The following is a 22681-nucleotide window of genomic DNA, read 5'->3' on the forward strand; positions in this document are numbered from 1 at the left end:
TGGAAAATCAGACGAAGTGTTTGGTCTACTGTACATATCTGAGCTAATTAATCAAATTTCAAAAAAACACTGATCGTCTTAAAAAGATTTGGATTGATAGGGGTGGAGGGTTTCTTTTTTCCCTGAAATTAGTACTAGACTTGTAAATACTTAAAAAATAATGAATACCTGAGAGGAAAAAAAATACTCTGTTTTCTACTGATGAGCGATACAAATAACAATTTTAGAATGTTAAAAAATTACTTTTTGTTTAAAATTTTTTTTTTTTTTTTTTTTTTTTTTTTTGACACAAAACATAGCACACTATAGATTGTAGGCATCAATAAAAAGAATAGAACAAATGCTACACGTTGTTAGATGTTATCTCGGCCACAAGTTTTTTAAAACCTACCTTATAAACGGCCTACTTTCATTATCAAATGGTTTCAAAGCAGATAGACGGACAGAATAAACCTCTTCCAGAAACTTTCAACATTTCTTCTCAAATTATGACGCTTTTCCTTTCTTTCAATTTTAAAAACACACCTTTCTATAGCTACAAGATAAATTACTCTTACATTCAAAAGCCACGACGTTGAAATTTGGCTGTTTCTTTGGCTCACAATGGGCCGCTATTTTATTCTTATCAAACAACATCTCGGGATTGGCCTTTCGTTCGGGTTCACAAACGTGAAAAATAGTAGATTCTTATTCTATAAAAATATTATTAAAAGGAATCATAGCCAATATATCAAATATTACATAATAAAAACTTTTTCAACAATTCTTCAGTATTAAAAGCAAAACAATTACAAATGAAATTTCTAACAAACTTTAAATATTTTAAAAACCACGTGATTTTTAACAAACTTATTTTTAAAAAGATCTTTTATATATATATATATATATATATATATATATATGTATATAAACATAAAAAAATTAACTTATGACCTCAATACCACCTAAGACTTATCACGCACTATGTTTTATAGTGTGCTGGAAATGAGATGCGTTTTTGAATCACCATCTACTACCTCTTTCCACCAGTTGGGACGCATTTATGACTCAGGAGTCACCATCACGTCGTACAAATTTTTTAAAGGCTGCAAGAGAAATGTCGAATGCTCTCAAGACAATAACATTTAGGGGAGAGGGGGGGGCAGCTTTGAACAAATACATTTTTGAAGCGTTTTTGTATTTAAACTTAATAAAACTAAATATTTTTGTGAAGATAATATTTACCTTCGCAGCTGTCACCTGTTGTTATAAAACCTAATATTTTACATAACAGAATAAAGAAGTATAAAAATTTGTTATCTAAGACCAAACTTGATTTGACAACTAAATATTGAAAATAAGAAAATAATGTTAAGACTACCTAATAAAAAGCTCAAAAAACGAATTATGGCTTAACATATAAACAAGCATAAGAATTAGTATTTCATTATGCTATGAAACTTTCCAAATGCCTAAGTAAATGGATTGAAAATAAACAAGCTGGTATAGAGTGGTTGAAGGACTTCATTAAACTTAACCAAGAACTTTCACTTAGAAAACCTGAAAATACAAGTTTGTCTCGTTCAACAAGTTTCAATTAGCACAATGTAATTCAGTTTTTTGACAACTAGGAAAAAGTAAAAAAATATAATTTCACTCCTAATAGGATTTATAATATCGACGAAACCAGTATTATGACAGTAGTACAAGCACGCCATGTTATAGCATCACGTGAAACAAAATAAGTAGGACAGAGTGTCTCAGCTAAACGTGGACAACTAATTACTACTATGTGTGGTATAGGAAATGCAATCGGAAATTTCATTCCAACTGTCTTCATATTTCCAAGAGCACGGTTTCCATGACACCATGATAATTGGGTTTTTTTAAGTTTAAAGTTTAGTTAGTTATCTGAGCTTTTTTTTTTTTTTTTTAAGTTGCTTCTATTTACAGCTTAAAATAGCTTTATATAGCTTTTGTTTGATCAACTTTTTAGATTATAAGATAAGAATGTATAAAAAAAAAAGAAAAGATTTTAATTATTAGAAACTTAAACTTAATGAAATTTAAAAGTAAATCAAAGCTCTATTTTTTAAAAAATATATATATAATCTCTAGTTATTTCCTTTTGTCAGAGATAATTCAAAGCTGCCCCGGGTGTGTTCAAAGCTACTTAGGTTGGGGCAATTTTGAACATTTTCGCGCATGTTAAAGAAATAGGAATTCTGACTTAATTTTTAGCTCAGAATTTATTAAAACACTGCAGTTTTATTTCTTAATCATTGTTTTGACTTTTTTTTATTCAGAAGAAAAAAAGTGGTTAGAATAATTAAAATGATGATTTATAAAAAAAAGTTTAAAAAATGTTTAAAGCTGCCCCCCTCTCCCCTAAATTTTGCATTTAAAAAGACCTTTCAAAAAAAATAGTAAAAAAAAAAAAAATTAAATACGAGCTCTTTTACCGCTCTCTTTGTTTTATAGCTTGCTGGAAATGAGATGAGCTTTTGAACCAATATCGACACCTTCTACTACCTCCTTCCACCAGTTGGGACGCATTTGTGATTCAGGAGTCACCATCACGTCATACAAATTTTTTAAAGGCTGCAAGAAAAATACCGAATGCTCTCAAAACAATAACATTTAAATATTAGCATTTAAAAAGACCTTTCAAAAAAATAGTAACAAAAAAATTAAATACGAGCGAGAACAGTTAAATACCTGCAAATTGCTATGTCCGATAGGAGAATTCAAAACCCAATCTGGAGGAGCAAGCGCGTCAACCAATGACAGTGCACATGGTTTTATCTGACACAAGAGAGGTACTTAAATGCTTATATTTATGGATAACCAGACATCAACTCATGCATAAACATCGTCACTTTGTTATCGGATCTTTTTTTAAAAACCTTATTTTTAAAAAGTAATTGAACTCGAGTTACTTTTTCAAAATAGGTCGAAAAAATGAAAACAATTTTCTTTAACATTCGGGAAAAACTTAATGTTTTTTGTTGATTAAATAAAAATAAAAAAAAAATGGTACCAATGAGCAGTAGTGCAATACACCTTCCCTGATCAACTCTGCATGCTTAGGATCACTCAAGTAGCCACCTGAAAAAAGTTTGGAAAATAGTTTTATTACTAGCGTTCTAACGGTGATATTTGCCAGGGGAAATCTTAACACTATCTTAATAAAACCTACCTTGAAAAAGAATGGGCAGGTTTTTCTCTATTACCCATAGGCCATACAACATATACACATTCTTTAAAGGCTCTCTAAACTCTAGCGGGCAACTCACAGCGAACGCTTTTGCACTTCCAAATATATTTATTGCATATCTCTATAATAAATGCAACATCATGCAATAAATATAAAAATTAGGCTGTTTCAGGAAAAGTGATCGACCGGAATTCGGTTCGGATTCGGTTTCCGGCCAAAATTACGACCGGAACCGAAATTCCGGTTCCTGTGCCGGGTATATTTACGATTTCGGTTCCGGCCGGATTTCCGATTCAAAATGCTACCGAAAATATATATTATAAAGCTTTATTTAGCATAATACCGTTATGATCATTTTGATAAAAACGATTAAAAAAAATTTTAAAATAGTTGTTAAGCTTGAGAATTAATGTTAATAAAATTTGGCTTTGTTTGAAAACTAATTAATTTTCTTGTTTAAATTAACTTTAAATTAATATTCATATCTTGTAATGTTTTTATCGCTATTATTTGAGCTGAAGTTACACCATTCTGATTCTTACCAGCTCATTTTCTTAAACATATTGTCATGATCCAAATGGACAATTTTTAACCTCCTAAAGATGAATTTGGCTCCTGCAGCTCATCTTTTTCGCACATTGTAAAAATTATTGCGCAACTTCGAACAGGGGAAAACGATTAATGTGCATTTTGACAATCCAAAAAATCATTTAGGTGTTAAATGATTTTTTGGGATTGTCTAACTGCTTCTCTATGCCTTGGGTTTCGGAAAAACTTTAAAAAAAAATGTAAAATTTTAGTTATTTTTACTACATTAATTTTTGTTTAAATTAGAACTAACTTTTTAAATATATATTACTTATTTTCGGTTCCGGTTTCGGTTCCTGTTCCGGTTTGGATTTATTTTCGGTTCCGGTTCCGGTTAGGAATATTTAGAATCTATTACCGGTTTGGTTCCGGTTCCGGCAAAATATCTGATCCGGTCGATCACTATTCAGGAAGCGCGTGCGATTGCACGCCCTATTTGTCCAAGCACATAGTAATAATTTTAGACAAAATGACCGTGGCCGTTTGACAGTCTTAATATAAATATAATTCACGGCAAAAAGCTCAACTTATCTACAAAGAAAACTGTACTAAGAAAAGGAAACAAAAAAAGTTCGTGAAACAGTTATAATCTTTTTTTTAAATAAATTTTTAACTTTGTCATTTTATTTAAATATTCTATTACGAATACACATATATGTTATATGTTACACAAATACAGTACAGATTTTGTTTCCTTTTTTTAGTTACTTTTTTTCCGTTATTTTCGTTAAACTTTATTTTGCGCTAACTATTAAAACAGTCATAATATAATAATAACGCAGTCGTTTTGTCTAAAGCAAATACGGTGTGCGTGGACAAACAAGGCGTGCGATCGCACGCGCTTCCTGAAACAGCCTGCAAATAGTACTAGATGCAAAATATTCAAGCATTTATTTAATTTAAATCACTCATAAAGAATAAACATCGAGTATTATATAAAGATGTGCAGAATATAACTATGGCAAAAATTTAAACGTACCTCGATGAATGCTATTGCAAGTGACCTACAGTAATAGACTTGTGAGTTGTTTTTAGCAGTAAACTCGTCCTTTTAACAAAACAAAACAAAAAACATATTTTCTCATAGTTTAAAAAAACGTTCTTCTTAACTTTAATTTTAAAAAAAGTCTCTGTTTTACAACTTGAACAACAAACTCACTTTGCTCACTGAAAGCTGGGCTTCAAGTCTGCAAGCACTCTGCTCCACAAGATAACTAACTAACCAATCAAATGTGTCTTCCACATCTTAATAAAGCAATCATTTTATGAAAACACACAAAATTACATGGCAGGACTAAACTTGAACAAAAATGATTTTGGATTGTAAAAAAAGTTTATTGATTTTGCAAAAACTATTAAGAATATTCTGAAACATGTTTGAACCAAAAATAAATTCTCTATTGTTAACTTAAGAAGTTGGTTTCCATGACGTAAACTTGATTTAAGTTCTATAGCAGTTGATTATTTCAGTGCTTTTGTTCATTCATAGTCAACTTTTGAAAAAAAATATACAAATTGACCTAAAAATTACAAATCAATGTTTGGCTTTGTTTCAACCAAAATTTTATTGCAGCAAAACACACAAATGGTTTAGAAGACTAAAAAAAAAAAATGGTTGGGTAGGCTAAAACAAACTTCTTTATTAATGAAAATGTTTTTGTGTTTGATTGAGGATGTTCTGGCATTATCTTCCCTATCGCTTTATTGAGTAAATGTATGAAAGAATTCGTGTAGCTTTTTTTACTTGTGAATGAAATTTTCCTGGTCCTTTTTTTTTTCTATAAAACTGACTATATTCATTCGTTGTAGCTAGAAGACTTTTAAAAAAAAAATACTCTAAATACCTTTAGGAGTGATGTCATGTAGAGATTTGAATGAACTTCTGTTTTGAAGTATTTTATGGTGGTTGTTTAAGAAATTTATACTGCCACAAGGTGATTTCACTTCTGAGCCTAAATAATAACGGAAGATTTTAAAAACGTGTCTACACAGAGGAAATGGAGGAAAAAGATGGCTAGCTTATATAGAAGAACATGACACAAGAACATGACACAAGAACATGACACAAGAACATGACACAAGAACATGACAGAAGAACATAACGAATATCATGAATATTTTATAATAAAAACCAGTAGACTTACCCATTTTTATATCTTTGTAGACATTAAGGAGGTAATTGCTTGTTTGCATTAAAATGCAGTTGTTATCTCCTTCATATGTAGTATTAGGGTCATTTTGATCACGTAAAATACCAAGGCGATTAACTAAAAAAAAGAACTAAAACATGAACAGTAAAAAAGTAATGACTATAATAGTTTTTGCTGAGGTTTCACAAATTAATAATCCACTATAATAGAAGCTGTTGTGGTTTCACTCATTTATTTTTAAATTATTTCTAATACTGATTATAATTTTCTGTCATTGTCAATACTTTTTTTTTCTGATTAAATGGCTCACTTGTTACTAGAACATTTCACAACATATAGCACAATTTTTGATGTCAAAAACACTGCTCTACAGTTTTTAAACCTTTTTCTAGGCATTTACAGTCACTGATTAGATAGGCCCCCCATCTATTTAGGTAGGTCTTAAGTAGGAATCATTTGGTTTAAAAAAAAGGTTAAGAGTGGTTATCCCATTGATGAACTAAATTGATTGGTTTTTTTAAAAAAGAATTTGGCATTGTTTCAAACAATCAACTTAATCATTTACATAAACTAAATAACTGCTAAGAAAATAGAATCTACAATAAACAATATGCTTGCAATTTTAGACTTTGCTTGGCAAAATGCACTGCAATATGGGATAAGCCTAAGAAAAGCTACACCATATATTATGCATCCACAGTGTTAGCTGATGTTAATACGCATGGTTCTAAATGGTAATCAATCTTTGATTTATAATTTTTTAGCTAAAGCAATTCTTCTGAGATTCATGATCTACATAGAAATCATAATATTAAATGTACAGGAAATTCTTTCTTTAAAAATAGAATAAACATTTAGTATCTATAATATAGACTATATATACAGTAGCATGCAAAAGTTTGTAAACAGCTAAAATTTTCTAATTTTTTTCGTCATAAATATGTGATGTAATTTTTTTGTCATAAATTTGTGACAATTGTTCTTCTAAAGTGATTACATAGTATAATTTACTCAAAAAAAATGAAACTTGTAACAGAAGGAAGAAATAAAAACTTGTAACGGAAGGAAGAAATTCAAATTTTGTTGAAAATGTAAAAAGTTTAAAAAGTTGTAAAAGTTTTTATAAACAAATGAAAACAATTCAAAAATGAGATTTTATTTCTAATTCCTCTGCATTTTTTCATTACAGCACATTCAGTATTTTGTTGAAAAGCTTCTAGATTTTAATATTGCTTGACAACAACGACGCATAGAGTCAACTAACTTGATAAGCACATCAATGGGGATATTTGCCCAACAATCCGAAAGCATTTTGAATAAATCATTTTTATTGGTCGGTTTTTCACCCTCCAATTGATGATCAAGATGTTCCCAAAGATGTTCTATTGGATTTAAATCAGGACTTTGAGAAGGCCAATCCAAAAGTGGAATATTTTTTGAATTTAAAAAATTTTTGACAGAATTTGCATGATGGATTGTTGTCTTGCTGCAAAATCCAACCACGAGGCATTTTGTTATGTGGCAGCATAACACTAATGCAATGAAGTGGACCAATAGAATCACGACTGAAAGATCCCCAAACCATTATACTGCCACCTCCACATTTATCTGTTGACGTTTGATACTTAGGAGCAAATCTTTTACCTTTTGGACATTTTACGTATTTGATACCATCGCTATCAAACATGCGAAACTTTGATTTGTCACTAAATAAGACTTTTGACCATTCTTTTGAAGTCCAATTCAAATGATCTTTTGCAAATTCCATCTGTGCTAAGCGATTATTTGGTAATATTAAAGGTTTCTTGCCAGGACGACAACCAAACAAGTCATGCTGACACAGGCCACATTTTGTAGAATCTACGCTGCACTTAACAATATAATTCTTGCTCAAAATACCATTTAATTCAACAGCACTTCTGGGGGATCTTGTTTTGATTGTCTTACCAAAACTCTTATGATATTCTGTAGCTATCTTTGGCCTTCCTAGACGATGCTTGTTTTCAAGTGTTTTACAATCTCGATATCTCTTAACTAGTATGGTAATTATTGATTTAGCCACAACATAAAGCTCAGAAATTTGCTCATAAGGAATCTTCTCTACAGCACATATTATTAAATTTTTCTTTTCTAGTGACAATTCTTTAGACTTTCCCATTGCTTTTTAAATTAAATTTAAGTTAAATATTATCTCCAGTAAATTAATTTTGATACTAATATCTTTTTCTTAATGAAACTGATTTTTTTAATGGGGCCTGGGACTGTTTATAAACTTTTGCACAATCATGTTTTCAATAAAATTTGAATTTCTTCCTTCCGTAACAAATTTTCATTTTTTTGAGTAAATTATACTATGTAATCACTTTAAAATTTCCATTCATTTTCAGGCAAAAAGTTATGATGAAATATATAGAAACTTTTAGCTGTTTATAAACTTTTGCACGCTACTGTATATTTTAAGCTTTTTTAAGTGTAAAATTACAGTATTCAACATATATGTGAAAGATTGTATTGTTTTTTAAATAAGATATCTAATTAGGACTTCAATACATAGAATAGCAACACTATTGTCCACAGGCTTACATCAGTAAATAAACATATGAGATAAAATATAAATAAACATATTTATGTCTTATACAGCAAATAAACATCTTAAATATCAGCTAGGAATTAAAAAAAAAAAGTTTTAATTTGCCCTGCACTACATCTAGATTACCTGCTTTTTTATGATTTTCTCAAATAAATGAAATATGGATGTCTGCAGAGTAAACAGAAATACTTCAAGATCAAAGAAGACAAACCTATACATAAAGCATTAGCCAACACTTTGTCATCAATACCAACAACAAATAAACATGACAACAATGCTTGGAAAATAGTAATTATTACATAGCCAAGACATAAAAAAGGTTGGGCCACTTTTCATTATTTTCTTTCCTAGTTAACTCCAGCAACTTTGTTTGTACTAAATGGTGTAAGAAGATGGCTGCAACTATCTTCGAAAAAAATATAGCTTTAGCATCAAGATAAATGAAATGTCTGACTTTGCCCCATAATACCCTATAGTTCTGATCTGACTTTCTACTGCTTTAAATAGTTTTCTGCTTTAATGCATTTTTAATATGACTTTGTTTAAAATTCCTTTGCTTGTTACTATTATCTGAACTTGTTATTATTATTTGAACTTGTTATTATTATCTGAACTAATATTGTGCTTTAGAAATTATAAACTTTTATATAATACATAATAATAATATTATAAACAATAACCAGGTAATAAGATTTTAAAAAATGCAAACAATAAAAAAAGCAAACAAACCAGCAAGATATCCATGTCCACCACAAGCTTCTCGAGCTTCTTGTATGCCTTGCTGAGCTAACCACGATGTCACAGGTTTAGAAGAGCATGACAACGCATGAATTTCTTTTATAATAGCAATCTTTAAGATTTTGTTGAAGATGAAATGTCAAAAAACTTTTCACAATCATAACAATCTTGTAAAAGGCATAAACTTTAAAAGCAAACAATCTCATGAACATTCAACATATAATTGATCAAACATTTACCTCATAATCAGCATCTGCTTTGATGTTTGATGAATCCCCAAGTAATTTTAGGTTATATTCTGTAAGTAACCATAAGCTAAATGATTTCCAAACAAAAGTTGATGCAAGATATGGGAACAGACGCCATTGCTTAAAAAAACAAAAACAGCAAATAAAATGCAACAAGAAAAAAAGATAAATTTCAAACTTGAAATGTGAAAAATAATAATTTTTATGATGTTTTTTGTTGATATTTTTGTAGTTTATTATTAAAAAAAAAAAATTTAAAAAAAAAGCAACAAAAAGTTCAAAAGAGTGATTTAGTGTCAAACTGCTATACAGGGTGTGGCAGCAATTCACAAACTTTTTCAAAATGAATTTGTAAGGTACTAAAAAAATATATTCACGGGATATTAATAAAAGAAAAGTTGAAGATAAATGCTTTTCCCATCTTAACATTCAATTAGGTCTCCTATTTTTTGATTACTGCCTCAAGTCTAGGAAGGAAGGATTGGCAGATGCTGATTGTATAGTCCCTTGATATTGAATCCAAGTACAGGTAATAGATAACTTTACTGACTTTACACTTGAGAGAACCTTTTTGCAACCCTTATTCTCAACTATGCTCCACACACTGTAGTCAAGAGGATTCAGGTTAGGACTGGATGGTGGCCAAAAATGTTTAGGCCAGAAGTTAGTCATTGTCCTGAAGATATTTTGGGGTTTATTTGGACCCATAAAAGGGTACATTATCCTGTTTAAAGATGTAACTGTTTTCTGCAAATGTCTTCTTCAGCCATGGTGCCACATAACATTTTAGTAAGCTGATATACACATAAGAGGTAACTTTCTTTCTTTTTGATGTAGATTAGTGGATGTTTCTCTCCATTAGAAGTGATGATTCCTAGCACCATGATGGACTGAGGGTGCTTGGTATGACACACAGGTAGTGATTTGTAATATTTTTGCACTATGAATCTGTCATTTCACTTATCAATCACACAGTCAACACTAAAAAGATTTTCATCTAAGAAAATTTTGACTGTTGATGAAGCATGGCTTTTTAGCTGATTCAGAAGCTTCTTTGATTGCTCTAATCATAAAATTTTTAGCCTTTCTATCAAAAGTTGGTATGTAGGTTGGGCCACATTGACTTTTCCGAGTGTTCTAAGAGTTCCTTTGACTGTCTTCTCATCAACATTGAATAATTTTGCTGTCTTTCTGATGGATATAGTAGAACTCTTTTCAAATACGTTTTTTAAGTTTTTCAGAAAACCTGTTATCAACATTTTTTTCACTTACAGGCAAACCAATGTGAACCAAATTTAAAACTTCAGTCCTTATGGCTTCAATTGTAAAACTAAAATATTTTTTATTCACAAACTTTATTCAAATCTGTAATGTTAATTGAAAATTAGCAAACAAAAATGAATTTTAGAGGTTTTTTATATACATCACAAAACTTAGCCAAAAATCAGTCCACGAATCACTGCTACACCTTGCTTAATAGGGTGGTGTGAAAAGTATAGGAAAAAATGTTTTTGCGAAAATTAGTCTTGTAATAGTCATAAAAAGTTGTGTTATAGGTGTGTTTGTCATTAAATACCAATTTACACTATAATAGCATTTTTACACCATTTAATACCACAAATACTACAGTGATTTCTTCCAGACCAAATTAACAATAACCAAATCATAAACAGTGATGTGGTTAGAGTGACTGTTAGGTACAAAGATTTATTTTTGCTTTTTCTGTCAGTATTATCAGCAACTAATCACAACAACAGTCTTTCTTATTGTTAGAAGTGTTCATCTGTTCTTGTGATGCAATCCTGTTCTTGAATCCAATATAAGCTCTCTCACCACACACTGACTGTGATGCTTCTGAGATGAGTTTCACATGTCTTTCCACAGCCTGAGTGTGACATAGTACATTAATAAGTGGCAACAAAGCATTATTGGTTAAAAATTATTGGCCTGATATTTGATTTGTTGGAATCTGTGACAATATAGGTGGTTCGGTTACTTCAACATCAATCCAACTGATGATTTCAGTATAATCTGCTGCTTCAAAGTTAATCTGTGTGATGACAAACTTTCTAACATCAGTTCTCTGCTGCTGACAAGCTTTTAGGATTTGACAAAGTGCAAATTGTCATACATGATCTTGTTCATGAAATGCCATTGCCAGTGGCAGACTTTTAGAGTGGGCAAAGTAGACATTCCTTTAAATTACAGGATCAATGACTGCCCTGACTTCTTGTGGCAGGGCATGAGATAGATTAATAGTGAGCCAAACATATTTAGTACCACTTTTGCAACTGAGAGTGATTTTGATAGCAAATCACACAGAAGCATACACTTGCACTATGAGTTTGGCCAATAGCTACAAACTTTGCTCAAGCTTTTTTGTGGAAACATAAAGACGAAGAATTAAATTTGCTATTGTCAGTCAACGTGAGTGAGACATCTTCCCTGGATCTAGCAAGACCTTCAGAGCAATTTCAATTGCTTACACTGCAACACATCTCATACAAACACCTTTGGTCATTGCTTAAGTTCTGGATTATCACTTTGGGAAGTCCACAGCTAATAGCTTCAAACTTGCACACGGGCTCAAGCTCACAGTTTGGCAAAGCTGAAAAAAATTTCCCACTGGGTTCACAAATTAGAGTTATGTGCTTTTCATTTACAGTTTTTTAGTACCATCATGTTTCTTTTTTCTCAAGTTACAGAGTGTTATCCTTCTGTCGATCAAAGTACATAGTTTCTATTGAACCATCTACTTTCAAAAGACAGTCTCTGGTAAACTTACACTCCCGCTGCAGTTAATAACAATCAATTATATGTGTTAGCTCAGTTTGCAAAACAGCACCAAAATCCTCCAGCACAGAAGTAGCTAATGCTGCTCCAGCAGGCCTGATTCATCAAATATCTATCTGATATACCAAACCAATTACACATTTTTTCCAATTTTGGTAATCTTTTTCTGATTTGTCTGGTGCTAGTTGATGAAGTAGGTGTCTGCACATTCTTTACTTCAGCAAATTCATTTGATTTATTGTCTTTTTCCAACACTGCCAATATCTGATGACATTATGTTTTCTAAACCTTCTAAATTATATTGCTGATCACACAGATCAAATTTTCTTTTGACTCATACATTTTCTGCCATTTTTCAGCCAAAACATTTCTTTAACTTAGCTGAGGTAACCTCATCCATACTGCCAATGAACATCAGTCTAGCAGTTCGTTAATCCTGCAAAAAGTTCTGCTCATCAGCTGGTATCATTTTATGCTCCTTTGCACACTTGTAATTTCAATGGGAACACTTGCATACAGCAATGTTGAACAACTTTTACAGCTGGCATCACTTTATGCTCCTTTGCACACTTGTATATTCAATGGGAACACTTGCATACAGCAATGTGAAACAAAATTGTTTGTTTTTGTCTGCATATGCCTGAAGCTTAAACATATATCTCTTATTGGTTTTCCTTCCTTTGTATGGTTTCATCAGCTTTCTAAGCTCATCATGAGTACATCATTAGCTTCAGAATTCTAGTATGTGAAACAACAGGAATAGAGGCTCTTTTCCACACAGCCTGGATATCAGATGCAACAATTTCAGCTGCTTCGCTTACAGTAGGCTCTTATGCTTTTTCTGCTGCCATGTTTTGCTTAATGTGATTGTAACATTTCATTAAATCCATGTATGCTAGGAAAAATTTTTTAGGCAATTCACAAGGGTGACCAAAAACTGGACATTTGTGGTGGTTTGTAGTGCAGATTTTTTGACAGTGACATCCTTTCATGGGAATCAATGAAAAATAAAATAATAGTTCTCTGAATATAATTTTGCACCTACATCTATTATTCATACTTTATTAAACAGTGCAGACTGACAGATCTACAGGTATATTCGCAATTGGCAAACAAAATAGCTGGAACTAGTTTAAACTGCAACAGCTCTATACTACAGTTATAAATAAATTAAAGGAATTTTAAATCACTGTACATAGTTTTCAAGTAAGTTTCATGCAAACATGTTCAGCTTATTTTCAAACAACACCTGACAATGACTTATAAAATAAAATCACAACATAGATTTAACAGAAATGATTAAATAAAATGTCAGACAGCCATATTTGTGTACATTAAGATGCAAAATAAAGAGCATGCTTGGGGCACTTCTAAATATTAAAATAAGTATGAAAAATTTTGCAATATTTTTCAGTACCATGAAATGCAAGTTTTTATAGCTATTGCATTTAACAAATCATACTTTTATTTTTTCACACCACCCTTATGAATACTCACCTTTAATTAATTACAGAAGATGTTTCATGTGTAAATCTAATCTAAAATATGATGAGCTTATAAATATGTGTTTGTAAAAATGATGTGTTTAAAAAAGTGATATTTTATAAATATACTATTTTTGAAAAATTTTTTAAATATCAAATAAAACCATAAAAATATAACACTTGCTTACAATATCTTAAAATTACAGTGACACCACTTTAATTAAAGTTGAGAGTTCATACCATTAAACTCTGATGAAACCTGGTGATGAATTAGAATTTTGGAGATTATAAAAGAGATTACATTTTAGTATATTTTAGTATATAGACACAATGACAAAAGGTTTCAGGAAGTTGATTTCTTTTTACGACATTTAAGTTAAGGGTTTAAACCTGTGATCTTTTATTTATATTGGAAAGAATTTAAATTAAAAATTATTTAAATGGATTTAATTTTATTAAATATTGTCTGTATTAGGTTAGCTATTAATTACCTATTTCTCTGGTTATTGTTTTTTACAGCTTTTTCAAATAAAAATAAAAAACTAAAAAAATAAATTATATTTAGAACAAGCTAGAAAATAGAAAAATATCGTTATCTTACTTGCATTTGGTATTCAATAACTGGTAATTCCTCTCCTTCTTCTGAAGGTCCAAATTGTTTACGACACGCAGAATAACGCACAGCTATTGTCATGGCATTTATCAAATTTAAAATGGCAAGTCTTGTGATATCAATTCGACCACTAGGAAGAGAAGCCAAGACAGCTTTAAAGTGCTTGCTTTTATCTTCAAAAGAGCTGATGTATTTTCCTTCAACTGAAACTCCTCCCAGTTTGCTTAACAATGCTGTACTTGGAACTCGTACGTTGTTCAGTAACAAGTAGCTTGAAAAAAAAAGAAATCTTTCAATCTAATTAACATAAAATATAAAATGTAAAACATTAAAAAAAAATTTTTTTCTAATATTATTCTCGTATTCTTTTTTTTCTAATATCATTCTTGTTAAAGTAGTTTTAATAAGAACTAAGGAGTTTTCTCAGGTAATTTTGTTGTACTATTTTTGCACATCAAACACACTTGTTATTTAACTCACATTCAACCTAGTGATTTATATTACAATGGTGCTCTCAAATAGGGAACCTCAAGATGTTACACTAATACTAATTTGTTTTATACTTGATAGGTACATATCATGTAACAGCTTCCACAAGTTTCATCACTGATTTTAGATTTTTCATTTTTTAAATATTTCATGCTTAACCTTTATTACATTTTCAAATACATTTTTTTACCAAACTCACAGATCACAACCAAGAAATCTGTTCTTTGTAATAAAATACAGCTATAATATTTGGGCATAATGTTTAACTTGGAAAAAAGCTTGCAGAGGCACTCATTTTACTACTTCTGATTAAGTCCAGTCCTATTTTTGCTTAGATCCAGTCTTACATAAAGCTCTCTGAGAAGGTTACAAGAGCTGATGAATAATTATACAAAAGCCATGTAAGCAAGCAACTTAGAAGAAAAAATCTCCTTGATATCCATCATCTTGATAATCAAAAAAGAAAAAAAAAACGGTTGAAGAAGGAACCAAGAAACTTTGTTAAATAAAACAAATACAAAGAATGTGTGCAGTTAACTAATATAAAGTATGATTTTTGAAACAGCTGTTGCAATCCATATAAGAAATCAATCAAACATACCCATTACTGAGTCCATTTAGACCATGTTTTAAGCCCATGTCTCCAACTGTAATCCCAGGTAAAGGTTCCAGGTTGAGATCTCTAACTTGCACTATAAAAGGGTGCAGTCCATGTTTAACTCCATCTGAGGTGCAAAGCTGTGCAAAAACAATGGCATGTGTTGCAATATTCCCAAGGTTGCCAGACCAACATTTTATATCTTGGAATGTTGGTGAGTTTAACACAAATTCCTATTAAAAAAACAGTTCATTAACACTTACATATTGTTACATATTGTGGTGTTCTTTATAGTTGTTTAAAAGCCAGTCAGCTTTGTGGTCAGTAGAACTTTGTTTAATGAAAAACTTTAATAATGCAAATAACAAAAAAATAAACTAATACCATCAATTAGATAGTGTTTTTAATTGAATTGTTATCTTTTTGAACTGTTATTGTTTTTTTAATTCTTACCTCATAACAAAATTAATAAAAGCAGTTCTGATTGTTAAAACATGCTTTATCTTAAAGAAATCGTCAATTTTCAAAGTTCTAATATATTACTTTACAAACACAAATCAAAAAACAACCTAAAAACCCGCTAAGGAGCAAAACTCATTGTTCACAGTAAATCATTCTAAACTTACTTTTGTACTTGGATCATATGTAGCTGTTGTGCGCATTCCTTTTGTGTTAGTTCCATGAGCTAGTTCAGTCAGCGCAAATGACCCTATTATCTAAAAGAAAATAATCAATTATAATCGCTTTTCTTTTCTGAAAATAAACAATAAACATTGCATATACAAACTATACTTTTAAAGTAGACAAAACTTTTATATTATAAAAACCTGCATTTGTTTAGATTTATTAGCAAGCTCCAAAACATCTGCATTCTCTGATCCATTGCTTATTGTCATAGAAAACAACTAAAAACATAAGTTGTTTTTCTTAACAGTAACCACAATAAGTTGATTAAAATCTTATGAACCTAAACTATTACTAATTTACTCAACTCATACCCTCTTTATTGCATCTATATAAAATACAAATGGCATAGTCAAAAAAAGAAAAAGCTTGGCCAGTTTCGGCTATTTTGCAAAGTTTTTTTCAATATACTGAAAAACATTTGAACAAGACTGTGCAGACAGAATGCAATAAAAACAAAATTGACCAATTAAATTTGTTTCAGAATTAAGTTCTGGATATGCAAATAACTATTTTTATGCAACTTAAATGTAATAGGGATTTTGGTTGAACATTTGATTTTTTAAGATAAAAGAGAAATTACACTTAAATTTAGAGACAAAATTACACTTAGACTTAGAGACAAAAGTGCCAGTGAAAAAGAGAAACAAACATCATTTTAGCAGATAAGATATTTTCAATGGTCTAGATTAGAGTTAATGGTTCTCAAAACAATTTGTATTTTTAAAAAATACTAAAAAATTACATTTAGTAAAGATAATATTGACAATATACTAAACATACCGATTGGTTAATGAAGTAAATTGCTCCAAATGTATAGTCTAAATAACAATAAGCATCGCCATAGGCTGCATCACGAATAAAAGAATTGCTTAACTTTTTTTCATTCTCAGTGAGCTGGTATTCAGCAAGAGCACGGGCACGTTTAACAGATAGATGTCGAAATTCAGACACAGGCATTCTGAGGTAATCATTCCAGGTTTTGCCTGTGTTAAATAACACATTTTTTTCAAGAACTTTGTAACACTTTTCCAAACATGACGCATAAATTTCTCCTGTTATGTAGAATTTCAATTTACGGCTGTCAATAGACAGGCAGTGACTCATCTTATTCTTAAGAACTAACAAATAATCAGGTATTATATAGTTTTAAAATGTTGTAAAAAAATTTCTAGTCATTGAAAATTGCAATTACTTTTAGAATCATAAAGCAAAATTTATATAATAAAAAAAAAAAGGAAATAAAAACGACATTCAAGTAGTTGATGCAACAATATTTTTGATAAAATCAACTATTACTCAAAATTTTAATTAGAATAACAAAAGAGTATCAAATAAATTCAATATTTCAAATAAATAGTTAATTAACAAATATTAGGTTTTAGTTCAGACAAAATACAGGTCATTGCTAATAGTGATTTTCCAATAAAACTTAATGAACCTAAAATGATAAAAAAAATTTTAAAAATTCTTTATCATTTTAGGGTCAGTAAGTTTTTTTAAAACCTGTTATTATCATTAAAACTCATAAACATTGTTATTACCAATTGTTCTTTTTAAAACCCATTATTAATTGAGACAAATTTGTCTGAAAATTGACATATGTATGTCAATCTATTGTAATTAGCCTCTAAATAAAATAAAATCTACAAAAATAACACTTAAAACTAATAAACTACCTTTACACAATAAAAAGTAACTTTAAAAAGAGTTTAAAATGACAATGAGCAAAGCGCAATCAATAAATAATACAAATCAGTTTGATTACATTCAAACTTTTACATGATGTTATAAAGATTGGAACCAATACAGGGGAACAAGTTTATTTCCCTGAAAACAAGTTTAAAGTTGTTTAAGTTGATAATAGAACATTGTCAACACCAACTCTATGATTGACTATTAAGAGTATAAAAGCTTTTTAGCTTGGTATATATTCTACTCTCAGCAGAAATATAAAACTAAATTGCTTCAAAATAAATACCTAATATAGACCCCAGACGAAATATAGACCCCAGCGCTGAATAAAATGAATTATTTCCTAAACTGGTCAGTCACAGACATTGAACTTCTGTGCATTTTCAAGTAATGTATTTCTGATTATGCTCATGATATTTTGAATCTGTTTTTTTAGTTTTGCTTCAATGTTATTTTTAATTTTCTGTGTTTTTGACTCTCCTTACTCCAGAGTACCTTTGTTGTCTGACATTGTGTTGAATATTTCCTGTTTATCTACATGTTTTATAATACAATTGTTAAGAATCAATGGCTAGACGAACTGTGAAGACTCGTGATGAAATATTGATATACTTGCGATGAAACATTGGTCATGCTTCTTGTAATATCCATAATGAAGGTAGTTATTAATGAAGGTAGTTAGTAAGGAGATTTGAGCTAAGTCGAAAGAGTCGCATTATTGATGCTCCAGGCAGCGAACGTAGCGCTATTTCTGTCTGACACAGGCGACGCTAATTCCTCCGACGATGAGGATGACGACTATCATACTTTTTGTGAAATTCATGGCAAAGATGGCTGTAAGTGGTTGTTACAGCCAAAAACTATTTGACGAAGTCCAATCCTAAAAATTGCCAGGGCCAACCATGACCAAAGGATGATTGACGTCTTGCAAATATGCCCTTGAAATCATTACAAGTTTTTTTCAACAATACTTTGATACAAGATGTCATTAAACAGATGAACCAAGAAATTCAAAGTCCTAAACTGAAATTCAAAACCCAATCTGAATTTCACTTTCTTATTTTCACTTTAAATTTCACAAGAATTGACGAGATTTGTCCTGAAGCCAATATAGGACCAATTCAGTATGCTTTTGATCATGCAAAAGACTTGAAATTGCTGTCCGTTGTGTCAGTAAGAGAAAAAGAGAGTTGTGTTTCTGTCCATTGTGTATCACAAAGAAAAGATGGACGAAGGAACCGGAAAAGAATAAATGAATGCCTTCTACAATAGCTAAAAAATAGGCGTGGTAGTCATGATCAAATGTACAGCTTGTACAGCACTGCTAAAGAAAATAAATTGGTGGCAATGAATGTCTTTTACGAAATGAGTGACAGCGCTGCAGTGAATGCATAAGTTATTTTTATTAAAAATGTACCGAATTACGCAACCAAGACGTTGCACAAACGCAGCATGTTTTTGAATGTCGCAGTTGCACTGATTACTTCATATAAGAGTCAGCGATCGGATGTGCATCAAACGTCAAATGAATTCAAGTAAATCATCCGCAACTGTGGAGTTTTGCAGGTATCATTAAACGTTTCAAGTGCCGCCAGTAGTGTTACAGGACAGCACAAATGGTGCTATGTTTGTCCTCGATTGAAGGACAAAAAGACGAAAGTGGTTTGTAAAGACTTCAAGAAATTCATTTGTGAAGAACGTGGCACAATGATGTGCAGTGAATGCAAGGGATAAATTTAATGCCAGATCAGCCGTTGTCATTATGTTTTTACTAAAATCCACACAATTGCACTTTTTATTGCGCTTTTTTTTCTTAATAAGTTTGAATAATCTTAGTTATTAGCAAGACATTTTGATAAAAAATTTCAGTTTGTTTCATGATGACAAATAAATCAGATTAAAGTTACGTTTCATTTCATAATTGTGTTCTGAAGTGATAATAGAACAAAACTAGATTGTTCTGAACAGCCAATATGTTCATTTTAATGAAAAATTATGAGCCCTCTTGGTACCATAGTGGGGATTATTTTCTCATGGTTCATCAGCGGGGTTAAGCTAAATTGAATTTTCTGACATTTATTAAAATAGAACGCGTTTAAAACAACGAAAGTTTTTCGGTGTGACAAGTTTATATTCATGCAAAACATTTTATTCAAAAAAGTAAGTTCAACGGATTTAATATCGAATATTCAAAAAAGTAAGTTCAACGGATTTAATATCAAGTATCAATTCAGAGTAATTTCTTGAAGGGTTAAAACAAAATATTAAAAGGTATGTGAGGTATCGCAAGCCATTTTCTGGAAACTTATTTGTCTAAACATATATATTCAATAAATACCAAATGGCTGATATAAAGGTTTTTTTTACTTTATTCGTTATTATTCCTTAATAACGGAAAAAAAAACGCTTAAGCTAAATCGAAATTATCCTCAGCAGTACTAGTTCCTCTGCGATAGCTATCTTCGTACTAGAGAATCATAAAGCTTAGTTTTGAGCGCTTCCAGTATTAATCGAAATCTTAGAGGAACGTTAAAAAGTTAAAACACTATATTTTCTATCTGACTAAAACCAATACTGATAAGGCTACAGCTTTTGGAAAAAATCTGTAATGTGGCTCTGCTTTAAAGTATTGATTTTTTCAAGTTTCAGTACTATAAGTTGTGTTTCATTTCTACATTTTGGACAGTATAGCGAAGCATTTTGAAGTGTTTCAAAAGCAACTTATAATAGAATATCAGGTGGTCGTGATGTTGCTTCAACATTATATCATCGTTAACGTAATCCTCAACTTCATTATCATTATGATTTTCAAAATTAGTTACCACCTGTTCACTAGCTACTGATGCTAAAGTCTGAGCAATAATTTCAGCATCAGTAGCTGGAGGATAGGTGGTACTAGATTGCAATTGGACGACACTATGATCTGATTCTCAAAAAAGATTAAGCGCTTTCAAAGATTTGAGCGGATATCATCATCAGCTTTTGCCATCTACTGGTTTGATTGGCTGATACCAGATTTTTTGAAACAATTCACAACAGACTCCTTTGACACAGCATTCTAACCAGAAACAGCACCTTCCTTTGCTTGAAGGATAGAAACTTTCGACGAGGGGTTTTTGTCGACAGCCTTGATACACCAGGCGCACAATTTTTTGACGGTAACAAGTTTTAAGGCTTCGTTTTACGTCTTGATCCAAGGACTGAAGAACAGATGTGGTGTTAGGGGCGGGGGGAGTTAGATTGATGTTGCTTAGCCTTTCAATGCGTTGATGGGAAGGGTAGTTATTGACCAAAATCATTGCTTTCCTGTCCTGAGCACGAAAAGAAGACTGGAGCTTCTTTGCACATTCTTTAAAAAGGTCTCCAGTCATTCAACTTTTTAGCTGATTTCGATATGAATTGTAGCAAACATGTTAATTTATTTCCAATTGCACTTCCTGATGCCGGTTAGTCTGAATTTTATATTTTTCACCCCGGAACACTTCTCTTTTGGAAGTACATTTTACAATTCGGAATGAAAAAATTTCATGTTTTTATGCCAAATCTTTAAATTTTTTTTATGTAAAAAAAGATAAAAAATATATAAATGATGTAGAACCTAAAGTTAACAAGAGTTTTTAAAAAAAGCTTAACTTATGTTCCAAGCTTTTGATTGTGTTGACCCAGAATGACATGTTGTGCAGAATATATGAAGGACCCAACTTTTATCCTGGTCACCAAGTTTAATGCCAAAGTAACTTTGATATGCAGCTTCAAGTCTCTAAGTTTTTGCTGATTGCAGACTTTTATGAGATTATTAACTAAAATCTCAAAGATCTGGAAAGTATAATGACGCAGAAAATGAAGCAGCTTTCAGGAATTTTTCGAAGTTCCAGTTGACGTTTGGAAAAAAAAAAGTATAAATTTTAATAATAATGTCCGGATAACGACAGACATCATGAACAATCAGAAACAGTGACTCGTTTTAAACTTTTCATCTTGAATCAAGTGTCATTTATATCTATGAATTAAGACTCAAAGAATGATTCATACTTGGATAAGAGAGCCTAAATCAACTAAGGCTAATCACTGATCTCTATAATAACTGGATAGCGCAACTCAGAGCAAAACTTCTTATTTTTTGACGCCAAAATCGCCATATTGGAAAGCCCCAAAAATTTTAATCCCGTAAGCTTTAAGTTCTGTTTTTCGGCTTATCGCTTTATCGCACATATCAGATTTCATTGTTCTGGGGCTTTCCAATATGGCGATTTTGGCGTGAATTTTGATATTAGAGATGCGCTATCCAGTTATTATAGAGATCAGTGAGGCTAATGAAGGCCGATTGACTTACTTACTAATGATGTAACTATTTACAAATGATATAATTAGTTTCTTAAGCATTTTAAGTTATGCGAGCATTATTTTTTAAAAGTAAACCGTTACGCTCAGAAAAAATGACAAGTACTTTTGTTTGCAAATTCATTAAAAAATTTCTTATCTTTTCTATTTATTTAAAACGGGATTTATAATACTTTTTAGGATACATAACGATTTATCTGTATTGATTTCTCGATATTTTATCTTACAGAAGATAGTTTATAAATTATATTGACCGTTTCTCGTATACCTTAGATGCATCGCTTTCCTTTCAGACATTCTTTCATCTATAAAAGCTGCTACTTTATGGTTAGTACACGGCCAAAAAATTAGGTGAGCCAGCTCCCGCTTTTTTCTAATACTTTCATTCATAAAAACTCAACGAGTATTTTGTATTTTTCTAAACTTACTGTGAATTCTATGTATTGCTGTTTCTGGGGAAAGTACCACAAAAAA

The 22681-nt window shown here is 30.9% G+C and overlaps 1 protein-coding gene across 7 annotated transcripts; it reads right to left on the reverse strand.

Moving 5' to 3' along the window:
• Positions 1-460: 460 nt before the first annotated feature.
• On the reverse strand, positions 461-18609 carry LOC149881347 (peroxisomal acyl-coenzyme A oxidase 3-like). Of its 7 annotated transcripts, none has more exons than XR_016445780.1 (17): positions 16955-18609; positions 16315-16392; positions 16114-16203; positions 15491-15720; positions 14389-14671; positions 9502-9630; positions 9254-9374; positions 5929-6051; positions 5629-5736; positions 4944-5029; positions 4764-4832; positions 3179-3317; positions 3020-3087; positions 2698-2784; positions 2442-2580; positions 934-1085; positions 461-692 (listed from the first exon to the last, which is right to left on the reverse strand). XR_016445780.1 is itself a non-coding variant. In XM_090069304.1 (16 exons), exons 1-15 carry the CDS (start codon positions 17276-17278, stop codon positions 2455-2457), a joined length of 2061 nt encoding a protein of 686 aa, XP_089925430.1. In that variant the 5' UTR covers positions 17279-18609; the 3' UTR covers positions 461-692; positions 2442-2454. The 7 variants fall into 7 exon arrangements, 4 of the variants coding, with proteins under 4 accessions (XP_089925430.1, XP_089925432.1, XP_089925429.1 ...); XR_016445781.1 differs by having other exon boundaries at positions 16319-16392; positions 16955-17294; XM_090069304.1 differs by lacking the exon at positions 934-1085.
• Positions 18610-22681: the final 4072 nt, after the last annotated feature.

This window comes from Hydra viridissima, unplaced genomic scaffold, assembly GCF_058129835.1.
Source record: "Hydra viridissima isolate aposymbiotic clone 2 unplaced genomic scaffold, HvirCarnegie_v1 scaffold_12, whole genome shotgun sequence".
Taxonomy (NCBI): domain Eukaryota; kingdom Metazoa; phylum Cnidaria; class Hydrozoa; order Anthoathecata; family Hydridae; genus Hydra; species Hydra viridissima.

Excerpts from the sequence above, each read along its gene's own strand:
- LOC149881347 (XM_090069304.1), bottom strand. The coding sequence starts at position 17,278 with ATGAGTCACTGCCTGTCTATTGACAGCCGTAAATTGAAATTCTACATA. Across the intron at positions 4,833-4,943 it reads CCCAGCTTTCAGTGAGCAAA|GACGAGTTTACTGCTAAAAA; the intron begins GTGAGTTTGTTG and ends TTTTGTTAAAAG. Across the intron at positions 2,581-2,697 it reads TCGGACATAGCAATTTGCAG|CCTTTAAAAAATTTGTATGA; the intron begins GTATTTAACTGT and ends TTTTTCTTGCAG.